This window comes from Glycine max, chromosome 3 (genome assembly GCF_000004515.6).
Source record: "Glycine max cultivar Williams 82 chromosome 3, Glycine_max_v4.0, whole genome shotgun sequence".
NCBI lineage: Eukaryota > Viridiplantae > Streptophyta > Magnoliopsida > Fabales > Fabaceae > Glycine > Glycine max.
Window position 1 is genome coordinate 44,194,394 of NC_016090.4, and position 16,419 is coordinate 44,210,812.

Here is a 16,419-nt window from a genome sequence, read left to right on the forward strand (position 1 = left end):
GGCTATTAGTTGTGTTTGGTTTATTGGTTTCATAACTTTTTGAATTCAATGATCATTTGAAGGATTCTAATGTCAAAACAAACATATCTTAAAGCATAAGTAAAATTCGAGTTTAAGAAAGATCTAATTTAAACCTTTCATTTTATCTTTTTCTTCTTATGTCGTTATGAAATATCTCTATCAAAGAATGTTAAAAGAAAGTTAAAAAATTTAAAGGTGATCATGGCATCCATCAATTAGTCCATAAAATGATATGTCTCTAATAATACATGAAACCAAAGTTTAAATATGCACACATTTAGCACCCCAGCTAGTGAGCTAGATCAAAATTGCTTCTGAAGAAAGGTACTCTACCAATGTAGACCTCAAATATCGATCCAGTACTTGATGCAAACTAAAATCCAATATTAATTAATCTGTGTAAATGGGCACAAGCATGAGTAATTTGGAAAAGAGGTGGAGGTGGAATCTAATCATATATCTATGCACATACGACGAATACGGTTTGTCTTGCTTAACTGCTAGAAGCCGCCGCCGGCCAACTGTCAAAAGCAGGATTGTGAAAGAAAGCGTTCTTATAAGTTATAACTGAGAGAATCTTGCCTTTCAAATATTGACATCTTTGTAATATTCTGAAAATATTAACCATCATTAGAAGACAATAAAGTTCTGCCCTTTTCTTTCCTAGGTATTTTTGCAGAAATTCCATTCCTGAACAATGAACATGCACGAATGATAACCCAGTGTACGTATTATACTATATGCATTGTACAGTTTGAGACTCAGAGCATATAAAGCCTGGTATAATCTACAATATCGTACTGTTATATAAGAATGATACTTTTTTTTTTTTGAAGAAATATAAGCATAATATTTATTCAGTAAAGTTTCAATAAAATAGAATCATAATTATTTCAAACTTTTATTCTTAACAATATACTATTTCACCAATATTTAATAGTGACAATTTTTTATATTTGATGTGTTTTTAAATTTTTAATTTAAGTTTTCTTTAAATTTATTAATATTCGTATAATAAATGTAAAACTTGTTAATCTTAAAAAAATTAGTTTAAAAATAATTATTTATTTACAAAATCTATTTTTGAGAACAAAAAGTTTATTTTAATTAAAAACTGAAAATATAAGTAATATTTATTTCGAAAACAATTCTAAACAAACCTACAGCTAGATTCCTTAACTTTGATTGATACCATTCTTTCACAGTAACCCTTGGGCCAAGCCCCAAACGCAGAAGACACGTATATCAACCCAAATTGAATGAAACCAACCCAATGTTCGATTCGATCGATATCCACCACCCTATTCTCTCTTTCATCTTTTTCCTTTTTTTCTTTTATTTTAAATTTTAATATTAAAATAACAAAATATATAATAGTTTTTGCTTCTTTGTTTTGATCCTGTTATTCCCTCACCTCATCACATCTGAATATCTCACGCCGAAGACCGTGCGTTGAAATCTTGCAAGGACGAGATCCAAGCATCGTTGTTTTCCTTCCCAGAATTTACGCTCTTCTTACTATCATCAAGGTTCCTTACTCTCTCTCTCAGACTATAATCTTTCCCCAATATTGGTTTTATTCTCTTTGACTGTTTAAGCTAGGGTTTTCTGGATCTGATTAAAAAACAATCCCTGAGGAATTTCCTAGTTTGGTTTTAGATTAATTTCAAAAGGGTAGTAGAAAAATCCTCCTTTTCTAAGTGGGTCGGTTTGTTAATTGAATAAGCTTATTAACCTTTTTCGTTGGCGAATTTGATTACCTTACCCATAACTTGTGTTTTCAGAGTGTTGTGAATACGTTTAATTTTTCTGAGTGTGTTGTCCTGTGTTTAAGAAGTTTTCATGAGAGTATTTTTCCATCACGTTTTATTATGCTTGTAAAATTTGCCTTGCATGTATCAATTTACGTTGGGTTCATGTTGTGTGCACTTCTTTTACTCATTTATTGGCACCTGAAGTTGTTAGGTAGTGCACCCACTCTCCCGATGGTGTTATTTATGTCTTTACGCTGTACTGACTTCACATCTTATGTGTGGTTCTTGTAGATACAAAATGGAATATCGACGGACCAGTGGTAGGCAGGAAACCGGTGGCCGTGACAGAAGACAATCTAAAAGGGAACAGGTAATAGATATTTTTCAGCCAAATTAAGTGATGTTCTTTTTTCTCTGCTCTTCTCTGGAAGACGGAGAGTTCTGACTGTGCATGCGCGTGTGTGTATTTTTTTTTTTTTTTGGTAGTTGAACTTATAAAGTGTTTAGCTTTTTTATACTGGTAAAATGAAGAATTATTACTGTGATTCTCATTGTATTGAGATGAATTGGTTTTTCAGGCATATCAGGACTCTCTTATTGAGGATTTGTCACAGGATTTTCGTTTGCCAATCAACCACAGGCCAACAGAAAATGTTGATCTGGACAACGTAGAGCAAGCATCTTTGGACACACAGATAACATCATCTAATATTGGCTTTAAGCTCCTCCAAAAGATGGGATGGAAAGGAAAGGGTCTTGGGAAGGATGAACAAGGTTTGTGCCGTATTATCTCTTTACTCGATTTTTATCAATTTGTTTCTCTCTTTATGAAGATCCGCATAATGCATTATAGTTTCTGGTATGCTGCATGAGTTGCCCCTACTCTTTGATTTTTCTTGCAACATTTTCTCTCCCCCTTCTGTGCACCCTTTTTTGTACCTCCTTCATAGTGTTGACACAACCTGCCTTTTCCCCTTTCTTGTACTTTATTCCTATGGAGTGGGTGGCAAGGAAGAAGAACTCTCTAGCATGACTTCAATCTCATTAATGCTGCGGATAAACTGACAATTATTTTTCCCAACTCATATTGCTGTGACATCTAATATCTTGCAAACATTTAAAACTTAGACTGTGAAGCTTTCTGTTTTTTATCCTTAATGCTACCTCATTCTGTCAATCTACACCTAGTAGTAGTAGTTTGTTGTAAGCATGACAAAGAGTATTGTAATTGTTATTTTGTTCCAGTATTTAAATTGACCTTATATTTGTATTTGTATTCAATAAGGATCTTCATAAATGTGACCTTTAGCACCCTTGTTAATGCTATGCAAACTGCGAAGTATTAACTCAAGCTTTTTTTTTTACCTTCCAGGAGAAGAGTTATATTTTTCTCTAGCTTAGGGCTTGATTCTCATTTATTGAATCACCTGTGTATTTGCACCTACCTCATTCAAACAGGGATTTTGGAAATGAGTTTGTGTTTTTTTACTTCCTTTCTTTCAGTATCAATTTTGTATGTTCCTAACATTGGGATTCTTTACCTGAAAGTGATTTGATTTTGGTCATTGGTGTTGTCCTTGATTTTCAATGTTTTATCTTGGTTTTTGAAATTGACATGGGCTTGTGTTTAGGAATCATTGAGCCAATAAAATCTGGAATTAGAGATCCAAGGCTGGGGATTGGTAAGCAAGAAGAAGATGATTTCTTTACTGCAGAAGAAAATATCCAGCGAAAAAAACTTGATGTTGAGTTGGAGGAGACAGAGGAACATGTGAAGAAACGGGAGGTATGATTTATAACTCCTTAGTAGTTGCTCTTAGTGCAAAAACCACATAGTAGTATTGAGGTTGATGTTTATATTTTCTCAAACCTGCACCTCATAGCAGAAGGCAGCATATAGCATATATGCATGTCTTTTGACCGGATTGGTATGTCATATGGAATCATCAACTTTGGAAGGTCTTGAGAATTTCCTGCAGTTTTTATTACCTGGTGGCTTCTTCTGCCTGCTTCGTGCACATTATGAAAATTCAGGTGTTAGCTGAACGTGAGCAAAAAATTCAAACTGAAGTGCAAGAAATCCGAAAGGTGTTCTATTGTGATCTCTGCAACAAGCAATACAAATTGGCAATGGAATTTGAAGCACACTTGAGCTCTTATGATCACAATCACAGAAAGGTAAACAGCATTAACTTGGTTCTGCTTTTGTCAACTTGATTCCCAAATTGGCTCGAATTTATTTTTTCTCCTAATGCAAAATCTTTGATGTTAAATACAGCGTTTCAAACAAATGAAGGAAATGCATGGTAGTAGTAGTCGGGACGATAGGCAAAAGCGAGAACAGCAGCGTCAAGAAAGAGAAATGGCAAAGTTTGCTCAAATGTACCCTTCCCTTGCTTCAGTGTCAATTTATTTTTATTCTCCTCCTTTTTGTTTTGGCTAAGCAGGTGGCCAGGGGGTCAATGTTCTAATTCTTACTGACTTCCTCTCATGTCATCTTGGTTTTTGATTTCCTTGATGTTAATCAGTGCTGATGCTCAAAAGCAGCAACGGCTTCAACTGCAACAAGAGTCTGGATCAGCAACAGTTCCATCGGAATCTAAAACTGCTACTGCACTTACGGATCAGGAGCAGCGAAATACTTTGAAGTTTGGGTTTTCTTCTAAAGGCAGTGGTTCCAAGGTATGTCCACCTAGTGTCTATAGGACTGGAAAAGAAACTAGCAACTGTCCTTACAGTACTTAGGAATTTGGAATGCTTACAGATTTTATACACTCGAGTTCTTGATGCTGTTGTGTTGCAATTCAAGTCTTAAAACATTTTCAACCGTGCCAATCCATTTAGTGTTGCTTTTCCTTTCTAACAAAGTCCACATTTTATGCATAAAACATTTTTATATGTTAACACCATTTTCTTTTCCCGGATGTCACACAGATTACATTTGGTGCCAAGAAGCAAAATGTTGCAAAGAAGCAAAATGTTCCGATCTCCTCTATATTTAGTAACGATAGCGATGAAGACTAATGATGGAACATTACTCGTGAAGTGACATATCAGCGTGATGATGAATCTCCTGTGTGGTTTGGTGTGGTTTGGTTTGTATTAGCTGTTTTATTTGATAATTGTTGCCATCCTCGGTTCAAGAGGAAGAAAACATTTGGGATTATATGATAGTTTGGAGTTTGGTAGACCAAAAATGTTACCTGCTTATCTGTGAGGTAATGTTATGTTTGTAAGGATTTTATGTTTACGAGAGTAGCATGGTTATGTTAGTTTTCATAGTTCAATTATTGATGTGAAATTTCGAGTATATTGCGGATGATAGTTAATTGGGTTGAACTCACTACTGATGACAAAACACCGTAAAACCTTTCGTTTGCTTGAAGCCACATGCTTCAGCCTTAAGCTGAAGCTGAATGCCGTGATTGCAGAACTTCGTTGGATATGCGAATTCTTCAAACGCAATGTCAATGTCATTGAAAAAAGTTTAGGTTGTGGGAATTTTATTTGTTCCATGTCTTTTGCTAGAAAGAATTGACCAGCGAACATGTGCATTAACACCGGCGAAGACATTATTGAACTGTTTTTTGTTAAGAAGTTTTTTTTTTTTTTTTTTTATATTTTCACTTGTTTCTTGAATAGATACAAAATCTATGGTAATAAAAAATGAAGTGAAAAATATACTCCCTCGAGAATGAAATATAAGGGAAAAAATTGTGCTAAGGATTAAAATATAAGTAGATTTTAATTAACTTCTTTTTATTTAATAATAATATCTTTAAAATGTTTTTTATTTAATTAAAATTTTATGTTTAATAATTTTCTCTTTTTTGGCCTATGCAATTAACTGTAAAAAGTACTTTAGGAAATGTATTAATTTTTAAAACAAGACAATCAAAATTAAATTTGACTTATTTTCTTAATTGGGTTGAATTATTTTTTTATATATATTTCAGTTCTGATGACGTACTTTTATAATAAAAAGTGAATATATATATATATATATTTCTCCTTTGAGTCATGGGAATTTATTGGTTTCACCTCTGCTAGAAAGTGATTTTTTCATTCCAGCAAGCATACGTGTATTGGTACCCGCGGAGACACTATAGAACTTTCTTTTTTCTTCTAGTTTTTATAAAAATCCGAAATGATTGGTACTAAAATTCTTATTTCAAAAACTGGAGTTAAAGGAGCAGTTGAGAAAAACTATACAGAGTAATTTTCCAGCCGTTGATCCTTTGCATTACATTAAATGAGGGTGGTTACAGCTATCTTTGCTCTTTTTAACAGCAAGCCAAAACCTTTCTGGTACCATTTTGCAATTGGTTTTGCCTTAGCAGATAATGACATTAGTAATTTTCCATTGGCACAAGTCATTGACTGGAGAAAGCAGGACAAGTATTGGCATCAGCATGGCACATTACAAGTATCCTAATTTTGAAAGGGACAGAAAAGGCATAATATTCTGCCCAACACGGAATAAAATAAAGAGTGAAGACGATGGTTTTTTCATATAAAAAGCACACAACACAACACTTCCAAGTTCCAAGTGGATACTTCTACGTCTTAAATGGATAAATCCATTCGTGATTCCATAAAGTGAATCCCAGCTACAATTGTTATAACAGCTTATTTACAACACGCTTAACAATTTTTCAAAGAAAATCCTCCAGAAAGCCTAATTAGACAGCTTCGGCAAAACCAACTTGTAGATTTCCGTAGTCAAAGACGGTGTGATATGCCCTCATGAAAACATCGCCAAGAATCCTGCATACAATACACTAGTATCAGAGAATGGAACATAGCTTAATAACATTTTATGTAATTCGCTTCATTCATACCATTCTAGTCTGTGCATATGTGATTTTAAATTGAAAAATAATTTTAAAAGTTAATATACCACAATGGACCCTTTGGAGGAGGAACATCAAAAGCAATAAACCCACTAAGGCAGACTTCTGTAATGCCTTCTCCAGTTTTTAGAATATACTGAAAGCACAAAAAAATCATTCTTAGAATCCCAAAAATAAATAAATAGTTAGCCTTAAACTATCTACAGAGATAACAGCATAATTGTAGTTCAATTTGCTATTCAGTATTAGTATGTGCCCACGTCATTTTGAATGGCTATTACTGTTAGCTTTTCTTTGAACTTAAATTCCATAATTTTACCTAAAACCAAATATTGTCCAAGTTATGTAGGTACTTTCCCGACCCCAATGTTCTTATGACATTTGCAGTACATTTCTGGAACCGAAGCCACAATGTAATTTAATTTATGGAAAGTTCAAACCTAACCTGCTCTGGTGTGAGGACAAAAGGTTTATTTCCAATTGTGAATGTAATGTTTGGCATCTTGGAAAGACTATTACAGCTTATCACTGACTCTCCAGATGGACTTGGTAGGCTCTCACACAGCTGTCAATGATCAAAACAAACATTAACCACTTGTCTAAACTCCAAACTGCAGCACTGCTTGAGCTTCTGGACAGGATAATTCAAAATTCAAAGGGCTTACTTGATTCACATAGTTGAATACTCTGTCCTTCGTTGCCTTTTGTTTTAGTTGATTCTGGATCCAAAGAACAAGCATCTGACAAGAAGAACACAAAGGATTATCTCTTGCCGTCAACTCTCCCTGCTCCTTTTCAGTCACCATTTCAATTCCAGCACTGCACAAAAATAGAATTTGAAGTAATTTAGGAATTTGTTTCAGCCCAAATATCGCAGGCTTGCAGCATGAGTGAGGTCAAGACCTAAACTCTCCCAATGGCCAAATAATAGATTAATAAGCTAATCAATGTATATATAATGAAGGTTCCGTGATACTTCTGACTCTCTAATTTTCATAGTCAGAAAGAATCATCAAACATCCGTCCAATATGTTAAAATTATTACCAAATTGACTAGCAATGAAACAAATATGGTGAAAATCCATACAATGGAAGAAAAAACATTGATAAATACAAGGGCCGTCAAATAAAGACCTATCTAACATTCTAACCTCTTAGATTCATGCCTTTTGGAAGAACATAAACCAACTTGTGAACATATGTCATCAGGCTTCACCTACAGAATAAGATCAAGCTCGTTTAGGTTCAAAGAGTTGACATGCAAATGGGAAAAATATCACAAGCTGAAAGCATATTCAATTTTGACACTTACCCCTGATACCAAGAGATCCCATATCAACTCTCCATATTGAGAAACAACTTCCTTACATTCTACACTGAGAACTCCTTCAGCTCCAATAGCATGGTTGATTTCAGCCACAACAGGCTGAAATAAACAGTCAACAGAAATTATAAATAAAATATACTCCCTTTGGACTCATATATAAGCAAACATACCTAATTTCACACTGATTAAAGATGTTAGTTAAGTTCATTTAATTTTTTTAATTTCGTATATAAAAAAAAGGAACTACATTTCCTAAACTACCTTCAATCATATTTATTGTAGGTGCATTTGAATTGAACATAAAGGTATTTTTGGAATAATGACAATAAATACGATTTAAATAGTTGAAATATGCTTATATTTCAGCCCACCAAACTTGGGAATCTTTGGTTCAAGAGAGGGTGTATAAGCAATAAATCTTCAGAAATACGGAAGCACATACAGTTGGACCAGCAAGCAAAGATGTTCCTGAATCCACAATAGCAGCACAGCCACCCTCACAAACACCTAAAAGTAACGTTGATATATTACAGAATTAGATGCACTTTGGAATGGAAGCATATGCAACAAGTAAGAAAAAATTCCTATTTCACAAACATAAATGTAAAGATACACTTTGGTGACACTTGACAAACTGTATTTCTTCAAAAGATTTTCAAGTATAAGGGAGTAGAAAATTCATTCTAGATTCACTCCTTATACCATATTTCAAATTATATTAGCCACTCAATCACTCCCTTAGTGAATCTCCAAAATAGAATTTTCTTATTGTTGAGGAACAATAAAATTACCAGTTGAAACACCTCCAATGAAAAAATCTCCTATTTCAATCTGAAAAAGAAAATTTCCTTGTTAAAGTATTTTCTGATGTGAATAATTACATATTTAAAAGGAATTCCTAATCAAACTAAATGTGTTTTTGCTAACCTGCCAGTAACCTTTTTCAGTAATTGGAACATAAGTGTGGTTTCCTTTGAAGTGCTTTGGGTCAACACCACCAAAAACTAATTCGCCACCTTTTTTCGCATTTGGATCCCCATTAAGCCAAAAAGAGAACACCTTCTCACTGATAAGTTTTTGCTCAACCATTTTGTACCTGTGATTTTATGATGAACTGGCCAATTAGAGGCACAAAAACGATTCACAATACTTCACTCTAACATGGAGAACAGATACAGATGAAACAACAAAAGAGCAGATGGAACACACCATACTGGTACAGAATTTTCAACTGAGATCTCCTGAAATCCAAGTCCCAGTATTCCATCAAACTTTGCTGACAGAAAGGTAAGACTTCCTTCGTGGGTAGCCTCAATGAAATCCTACAGTTTACAATAGTGGCATTTGTAAGTATTTCTATCAACAAATTTGTACAATCTATATTGAAGAGGAAGCTCATAAATTAAGTACTCACCTGATGCTTAACAACAGCACTGCCAACTTTAACATTATCCTGACTGAAGAAACCAGATATTGAACCAGTTCCATAGCTTATTTTACATGATGTTCCTGATCAACAAGTTGATAGGTATGATTAAAATTACATTACATGGCATATATATTGTATACACCTATGACAGTACCACTATAATCAACATGAATAATAAGAAGCTCGCATTACCATTTTTGGCATGTGTCTTTGATTTCTTTGCCGTGTACCAATTATGGGTATAGCAGGCGAGCTGCAAGAGAGAATTGGTCAGTATGATATGCTTCTATGCACATGGTTGTGAAGACATACAGGTTAAGTTGAAAATATAAAAAAAAAAATACAGGTTAAGTTGAACTTACAGTAAAGTAGCACTTTGATGATGGAACCCAAAGGTTGGAACTACCAGTATCAAACACAACAGTGAAGGGCTGTGGGGGTGTGCCAATTCCAATCTCACCAAAATATTGAGCGTCCATATAATTCTTCAAAGGTACTAGATCTTCACCTTTTGACTTACCAATATACTGATCATGTGCACCCATCATTGATCTTCCAGATCTTAGACCTTCTCTTGCCTTTCTAGCAGCATTAATACTATCAATATCTAGAGGTCTCTTCTTCAAACCGATTCTCAGAATTCCAAAGGAGAAAGATGGAAGAAGGGAACATGTTAAAGCCCATAAACATAAGACTGTCACTAAATGCTTTTGCCCCATGGTCAAGGAAAATCTGCCTTACAAGGAAATCCAAAGGTAAGTTGACCTGAATACATTCCTAATTTTACACAGAACGCAAATAAAATGAAACAAGGAAATAAACAATTGAGACACTCAAGTCCTTGTAGTATATTCTCCACACAGCCAATCTCAGATAAATATATAATCAGAAAAATATATTCTCTTTTCACAAATATTTCACTTTCCTGGCAGTAATTACTAAACAAGAAAATCTTTAGCTTCCTAAACAATCTAGAATACGGGGTCATCTAACAGAGTAAATTTTTTCAAAATACAAACACAAAAAAAAAAAAAAAAGAAGAAGCATTGAGCTAACATATACCTTTTCCGTGTCTGGTCAACGATGCAGAAAGGAAAAGCTCATGATACGATTTTAATCCTAAGCTTATCAGTTATTATAACCAACGTTATTTGCAGTTGATTTTATCTTTTTGTCCCCTACGCAAGCTATAATATTACACCCGTTTAGCACATAAACACAAAGGGTATGAAAAAAATAATAATAAACAGAATCAGTTCACTTTACTGATGCTACAAATACAAATTGTACAGATCCGTAATACCCACATGCCAAATATACGAACAGATTCTTCAAAGTAAAGAATATAAAGAGAATCAATGGGTAATTTGAAGGGGGAAGTAGTTACTAGAAGTCAACAGGGTTAAACTCATAATGTTTGAAGATCAAAAGATTGAATATCAAAACAGAAACAAGATGTTACAGATACGAATCAAGTGGGTTGAACTTGAACACAGTAAAATGATCAAAATATTAAAAAAAAAAAAACCTTTCGAAGCTTGAAGCTACTGCAGAAGCTGGTGGTGGTGCTAAGAACGCCCCAGAGATAAAATAGAGAGAACTTGGTAATGTTAGGCAAGAAAAAGGAGGAAGGTCGTAAGGAATAAATAGTAAAAATTGAATGGATGTCCATTCGTTAGTTAGCAGTAACTTATTCTCTCTGCAACCAAATTATTATTATTAATATTATCAAATAAAACATAAATAAATTGCCTTGGAAATATCTGCTTCAAAACAAAATACTACCTTGCTCCTTGTCCTCTTGTAATTACGATTATTGTTTTGGATTGGCAATTTGGCATTGCCTCCCAAATGTTATATTTAGGGAGGGAAAAAACATTAGTACTGCTGGTTGTAATTTTTAATCAAGCATTAATTTTGTTTTACGAAAAGTGAAAAAATAAATGCATTACTTTTGTGAAGAGTTAAAAGTTTTACAATAAATTTTATGATAAACTTATTTTTTAAATATTTTTTTTGACTGAGAAATAATTTTTTTAACATATACCATTTTTCCCTTCATATAATTTAATGAGAAGTTTTTATCATATATAAATGAATATTTTAAATTACTTAAAAAATAATGTTGGTTCTATTGATTATTTTATTCGCAGGAAAAACATGAATAGAACCAATAGGATTTAAGAATAATATGTGGAGATACTATCTTCTTAAATATTTAGTTGTTTACAAAAGCTGACTAAGGAAAAGCAAATGATGTGATTAAAATATTCATTCAGTTAGAAGTTAGTGTGGGGGTTTAGAGTTTAGACGATTGGCAACTAATACAGATATGGATACCCAAAAAGAAAAATACTGATTTACATTTCAAGAGTAAAAAAAAAAAATGTGCCGTGCTATATTAAAACAAGCATATTTTTAATATTCGAATGCTGCGCCCTAAATCCTTGATAATTTAATATCTTTTTTTTAATAATACTAAATGAGTTATGAGTTCTCATTTTGATGAGATTTTTTGATAAACACATGGAATACTTAACTTATTTCATATATATAAAACTCTTTTTATATACCATTTAAATTATTTTTAAAATTTAAAATTAAATGTTATAATCCTACTCTAAACTAAAAATTCACTTTACATCATTTTATTTTAATTACCCTACACTATAGTATTATAAAAATGACTAAAAAAAGTAAGTTTCAAAATTTGTTATGAGAACAATATACCTATTTTTAAAATGCAGAAACAAAAAATATTTATTATCATTACATGTTCTGTAAGGAAACTACTTGGAACTTTCGCATTTTGGCTTTCTTTTCCTTTTTTGGTTTGCTTTTCTTTTCGCTGAAAAGGATTTTGTCTTTCCTTCCCTCATCCGAAAATAAGTTTATATTTTGACTCCATAAATAATGTAAAATAATTGGAAGGGTCACTTGTCTTGCTTCACCAATGGAATTGAATATACCCAAACCAAATGCCAATTATTGGGCATCATAATGGGCTTCGAAATAAAAAAGCCCAATCGATACAAACCCGAGGAGGTGTGAATGTAATTGATGATTTTTATGTATTTATTTTGAATATGGCTTGTTTTTCCTTTTGCATTAACGACAATGATCAATGATGTACCTCAAGATTGAGACAGAAAAGTCGCACACCACAAACAAGCACATGCATAAAATCAAATGTTACTGTATGACGTAACTTACCGTGGTGTGGGGTCATGGTTTTATTGCAAATTGTAAATTTGCAATGACTAACATGCGTAAGTGGTCATGTTTGTTTCTGTTTTCTGTCTTCCCATGTCTGAATTAACTTAAAATCAATCAAAGTCATCAAATCTGTAAGAAATAATTGCAAGTTCAGTACACTACATTATTATTATGTCATTAATTTAAGCCCTTTCCACTCAAAGTTATATAATTAACCGTATAACAACTTATAGTTATTAAACTCTCGGTATATATATGTACACCACTTTAATGACAATAAACTTTTTTTACGAGAAGAGTTTTTCTTTTTAATATTTTGTTCACCGTATTACAAATTAAAAAAATGAATGATGCGTGTTATTATTTTTAAACAAAAAAAAAAGTGGGAATAAATGAAATATGAAGCTAGAAAACATATAAATTTATTGATAGGGACATGTTTAGATTAAAGTTTAGAAAGTACTCTTTCAACTTTAATCGAAACATACATTTTTATCTCATAACTGACTGTACCCCATTGATCAATTAGCTTTCTAAAAACCCTCCATGTTGTTTGTTCATGAACTGTTGTTTATATATAGTAATCCATGAAAGACATTTTTTTCCTTATGAGTAGCAATCCTTATTTTTTGGAAGGCGAGGAGCAATCCTTATGAATAAAATCAAGGATTCAACTGGATTCACCTGGGCGTCATTAAAATGCATGATAAACTTTAAAAAGTAAATAAAATTAACTAATTAATCGAAAGAAATTTCTTATCATTTCAAGTTTGTACATATTTGTAATCATGGATTAACTAAAATTGCATAACTAGAAAAATAATATGTTATGATTCTTCTCTTTTTTTCATGCCTTATTTTGGAGGTTTTTTAATTTCATTTTTCTTATTGCAGTTGTACGTTTCAAAAGTATCATGTTCAAGTTGTCTCAACTCTCAAGATTACTATGAAAACACACACTTCTATTGAATTGTGTGAATTGGGAGGGGGGGGGGGGGGGGGGGGGGGGGGGGGCAATAAGGAGGGAGTGAAAAGTGGGAAAAATCTGTGACCTTTCACCGTACACGAATTCCTTCTTGAAAATTAGACCAAATTCATCACCTAAAAACGTGTCCTTCATATTTCTAAATTCTAATCGTTATTTGTCTTTACAACTGCTATAAAAAAGAGACATAATAGTGTTACTAATGTTGAAATAATAATTACTGCAACAACACATTTTTTTTAAGACTTCTCCGGAGTATACCAGTTCCATCATACATCTCCGTTTTTGCTTGAAAAATGGTACTTGACAGGATCCAAACAAGAACTAACTTGAGACACATTTCTGTTAAATACAATAAGGACAACATTTCTCTTTTAGCATGTATTAAGGGCTGTAATCGGTGGTGGACTGTAATGCCACACGTCTTTGTTGTTTACATTCGAGACTAAAACAAGTATTATCTATCATAACTTGGCACTGATAGGAGTTGAATAACTAGGCAGTGGTTTTCTAGTATTTGCAGCATGATGGGGCTAAAAAAATCAATATGTTGGGTAAATTTATGTAGGGACTGGAAGTATTCATTGATGTACTAACACTGTAACAAGAACAGGTTCCTTATGCAGGGGCCGCATTTATACGCTGTTTGGTGTGCTATTTTGGAAGCAATTGGCTTTTCATGTAAAAAGGTTTGCTACCTCTTATTATATAAAATTTACTTGACTTATAACAAAAAACACTAGTTCGAAACACTATGGTCCTGCTTGTTATGTTTTTTCTTTTTTTAAGAAATCATAATTTTGAAGTATTTAATTTAAAAGCTTTTTCATAGCTTTGTTTTAAGATAAATAGTCACTTTTATCCCTCAATATGTAATTCGTTGATAAATGCGTCTCTGAAACATGAAAATATAAAATTTAGTCTCTAAAAGTGTAAAAAGTGCAACAAATATATTCAACCGTTAATAAAATAACCTACATGGCACGGAGAGACAAATTATTGTCAATGTAGATTGCCAACATAAGGACATATTTGTTATAATATTTTTTTGACTTTTCGTCTTCCCAATCCGCTCACAAATGCGTCTCTAAAAGATGAAAAATACAAAATTTAGTCCTCGAAAGTATAAAAAGTACGACAAAAATATTCAGACATTAGTAATAAACTGTGACTAATTATTACTATTAGGTGTTTATAATTTACTGTTCCTATTCATTTAATATTTATGTAATATATTTTTTAAATTACATTTTAATATATATTTTTATTATTTTGATTTCCTCGACAAACCTTCATCTTTGCTGTTAAAAAAAACTTTATTTTATATCTTATAATGTTATCAAATTTCTACTAAATTTTTCACTTTTAATCTTTAAAATTATTTCATATCCTAAATTCAACTTAAGTATCCTTATATTTAGATTGAAAATAATATGTCGAGAGTTTTGAGTAGAAAAAATACGACTGACCGCGGGACCAAATTTATTTATTTATTTTAAAAAAAGAATTTAATCAACTATTTTTTTTTTAAAAAAAAGTCTCACAAAATTTAAACTAGATAAAAGTAAAGTGAAATTATAAGTCTTTTTCCTTAATCAATAAAATGTATATATATACCTCAAATATGAAAGAATACATTGGATAAATCTTATGTGCTTCCACTCGAGACAACACTTATTATACATAATATGAATAAAATGAAAACAGTTACTAACAAATAAAGAACCCAACTAAATTTAAATAAAAAAATACAATAATGTTCAAATTAATACAAATGTTAACTTCAAAATAAAAAAAACTAATACATAGGTTTATTCTTTGCCTTTGGAACGTAAAATTCTATTTCTCGTTGATTTAAAGGTTGCAACGACCTTGTATTCCATTAGACATACAGTGACAGAATACATAATAAAGATTAATAATTAATTGAAGAAACAAAAAATTTCAAGAAATAAAAGACTTTTATTTTTTTAAATGGTCACTTAATTATTTTGTATCATAAAAATAAAGAAATTTATTTTATTTTGAAAAATAAGTAGTTATATTGATTAATTAAAAAACTAATTAACAATTTGATAAATGGATAAGTAGTTACATTTTACTATTTTTTGTAATCCTTTTTTCCTATTTTCTCTCCTATACAATTCATTATTAACCTTCGATATATTTGTTATACTTTCTATACTTTCGAGAATTAAGAGTGTGTTTGGTTTGCATCTTCATTTTCTTTTCATTTTCAAAAGATTAAATTTTGAAAATATGTTTGGTTTGACTTCTTATTTTCTGTTTTCAAGAAATAAAAACACTGAAAACGCATTTTCAAAATGAAATGTATTTTTAGATTTGCTTAAAATTATATTCCTTCCACCGCGTTTTCATTTTATCCAAAATGAGGTTCCTGATTTCATCTGAAAACGAGATTTTATTATTTCTAGTTTTTGGTTCGTTTGGGAAAATATTTTCATTTAAAATGAAAACATAAAACAACCAAACCAAACATCTCATACATTTTGCATTTTCATCTTTGAGGGATATATTTGTCAGCGGGTGGGAAGACGAAAAATTAAAAAAATATTATGACAAATATGTCTTATAATGGCAATCCACGTATGCTATTTTATTAAGGGTGACGAACGAAAATTAACGGTCAAATATATTTGTCGCACTTTTTATATTTACATGAATTAAATTTTATATTTTCAGAAACTTATTTGTTAGTAAATTGCACTTTGAGGGATTTAGAAACCGAAAAACATTAAAGTCTAATGAAAATAAAAAGTTACTTTGAGTAGCTTTGTATAAAATCAATTTTATTTGAAAGTAGGTGTTATGAT

The 16,419-nt window shown here is 31.9% G+C and overlaps 2 protein-coding genes across 5 annotated transcripts; one reads left to right on the forward strand and one right to left on the reverse strand.

Moving 5' to 3' along the window:
• The first annotated feature begins 1,317 nt into the window (after positions 1 to 1,317).
• On the forward strand, positions 1,318 to 4,963 carry LOC100785068 (G patch domain-containing protein 8). 2 transcript variants are annotated; one of them, XM_003521596.4, is made up of 8 exons: positions 1,318 to 1,550; positions 2,067 to 2,145; positions 2,354 to 2,549; positions 3,407 to 3,561; positions 3,810 to 3,953; positions 4,054 to 4,157; positions 4,304 to 4,457; positions 4,710 to 4,963. In XM_003521596.4, exons 2-8 carry the CDS (start codon positions 2,074 to 2,076, stop codon positions 4,797 to 4,799), a joined length of 915 nt encoding a protein of 304 aa, XP_003521644.1. In that variant the 5' UTR covers positions 1,318 to 1,550; positions 2,067 to 2,073; the 3' UTR covers positions 4,800 to 4,963. The 2 variants fall into 2 exon arrangements, with proteins under 2 accessions (XP_003521644.1, XP_014629465.1); XM_014773979.2 differs by having other exon boundaries at positions 1,395 to 1,550; positions 3,735 to 3,953.
• A 1,297-nt stretch (positions 4,964 to 6,260) lies between these two features.
• Positions 6,261 to 11,091, reverse strand: LOC100785602 (aspartic proteinase). 3 transcript variants are annotated; one of them, XM_003521597.5, is made up of 14 exons: positions 10,913 to 11,091; positions 9,747 to 10,116; positions 9,577 to 9,637; positions 9,370 to 9,464; positions 9,165 to 9,277; positions 8,883 to 9,051; positions 8,747 to 8,786; positions 8,398 to 8,462; positions 7,941 to 8,054; positions 7,780 to 7,844; positions 7,294 to 7,447; positions 7,074 to 7,193; positions 6,676 to 6,764; positions 6,261 to 6,542 (listed from the first exon to the last, which is right to left on the reverse strand). In XM_003521597.5, exons 2-14 carry the CDS (start codon positions 10,101 to 10,103, stop codon positions 6,458 to 6,460), a joined length of 1,527 nt encoding a protein of 508 aa, XP_003521645.1. In that variant the 5' UTR covers positions 10,104 to 10,116; positions 10,913 to 11,091; the 3' UTR covers positions 6,261 to 6,457. The 3 variants fall into 3 exon arrangements, with proteins under 3 accessions (XP_003521645.1, XP_006577198.1, XP_040870132.1); XM_006577135.4 differs by having other exon boundaries at positions 9,747 to 10,120; positions 10,913 to 11,062; XM_041014198.1 differs by lacking the exon at positions 10,913 to 11,091 and adding an exon at positions 10,447 to 10,566 and having other exon boundaries at positions 9,747 to 10,120.
• Positions 11,092 to 16,419: the final 5,328 nt, after the last annotated feature.

Excerpts from the sequence above, each read along its gene's own strand:
- LOC100785068 (XM_014773979.2), top strand. The coding sequence starts at position 2,074 with ATGGAATATCGACGGACCAGTGGTAGGCAGGAAACCGGTGGCCGTGAC. Across the intron at positions 3,954-4,053 it reads ATGATCACAATCACAGAAAG|CGTTTCAAACAAATGAAGGA; the intron begins GTAAACAGCATT and ends TGTTAAATACAG. Across the intron at positions 4,458-4,709 it reads CTAAAGGCAGTGGTTCCAAG|ATTACATTTGGTGCCAAGAA; the intron begins GTATGTCCACCT and ends GATGTCACACAG.
- LOC100785602 (XM_003521597.5), bottom strand. The coding sequence starts at position 10,103 with ATGGGGCAAAAGCATTTAGTGACAGTCTTATGTTTATGGGCTTTAACA. Across the intron at positions 7,845-7,940 it reads GGGATCTCTTGGTATCAGGG|GTGAAGCCTGATGACATATG; the intron begins GTAAGTGTCAAA and ends CTTATTCTGTAG. Across the intron at positions 7,194-7,293 it reads TATTCAACTATGTGAATCAA|CTGTGTGAGAGCCTACCAAG; the intron begins GTAAGCCCTTTG and ends GATCATTGACAG.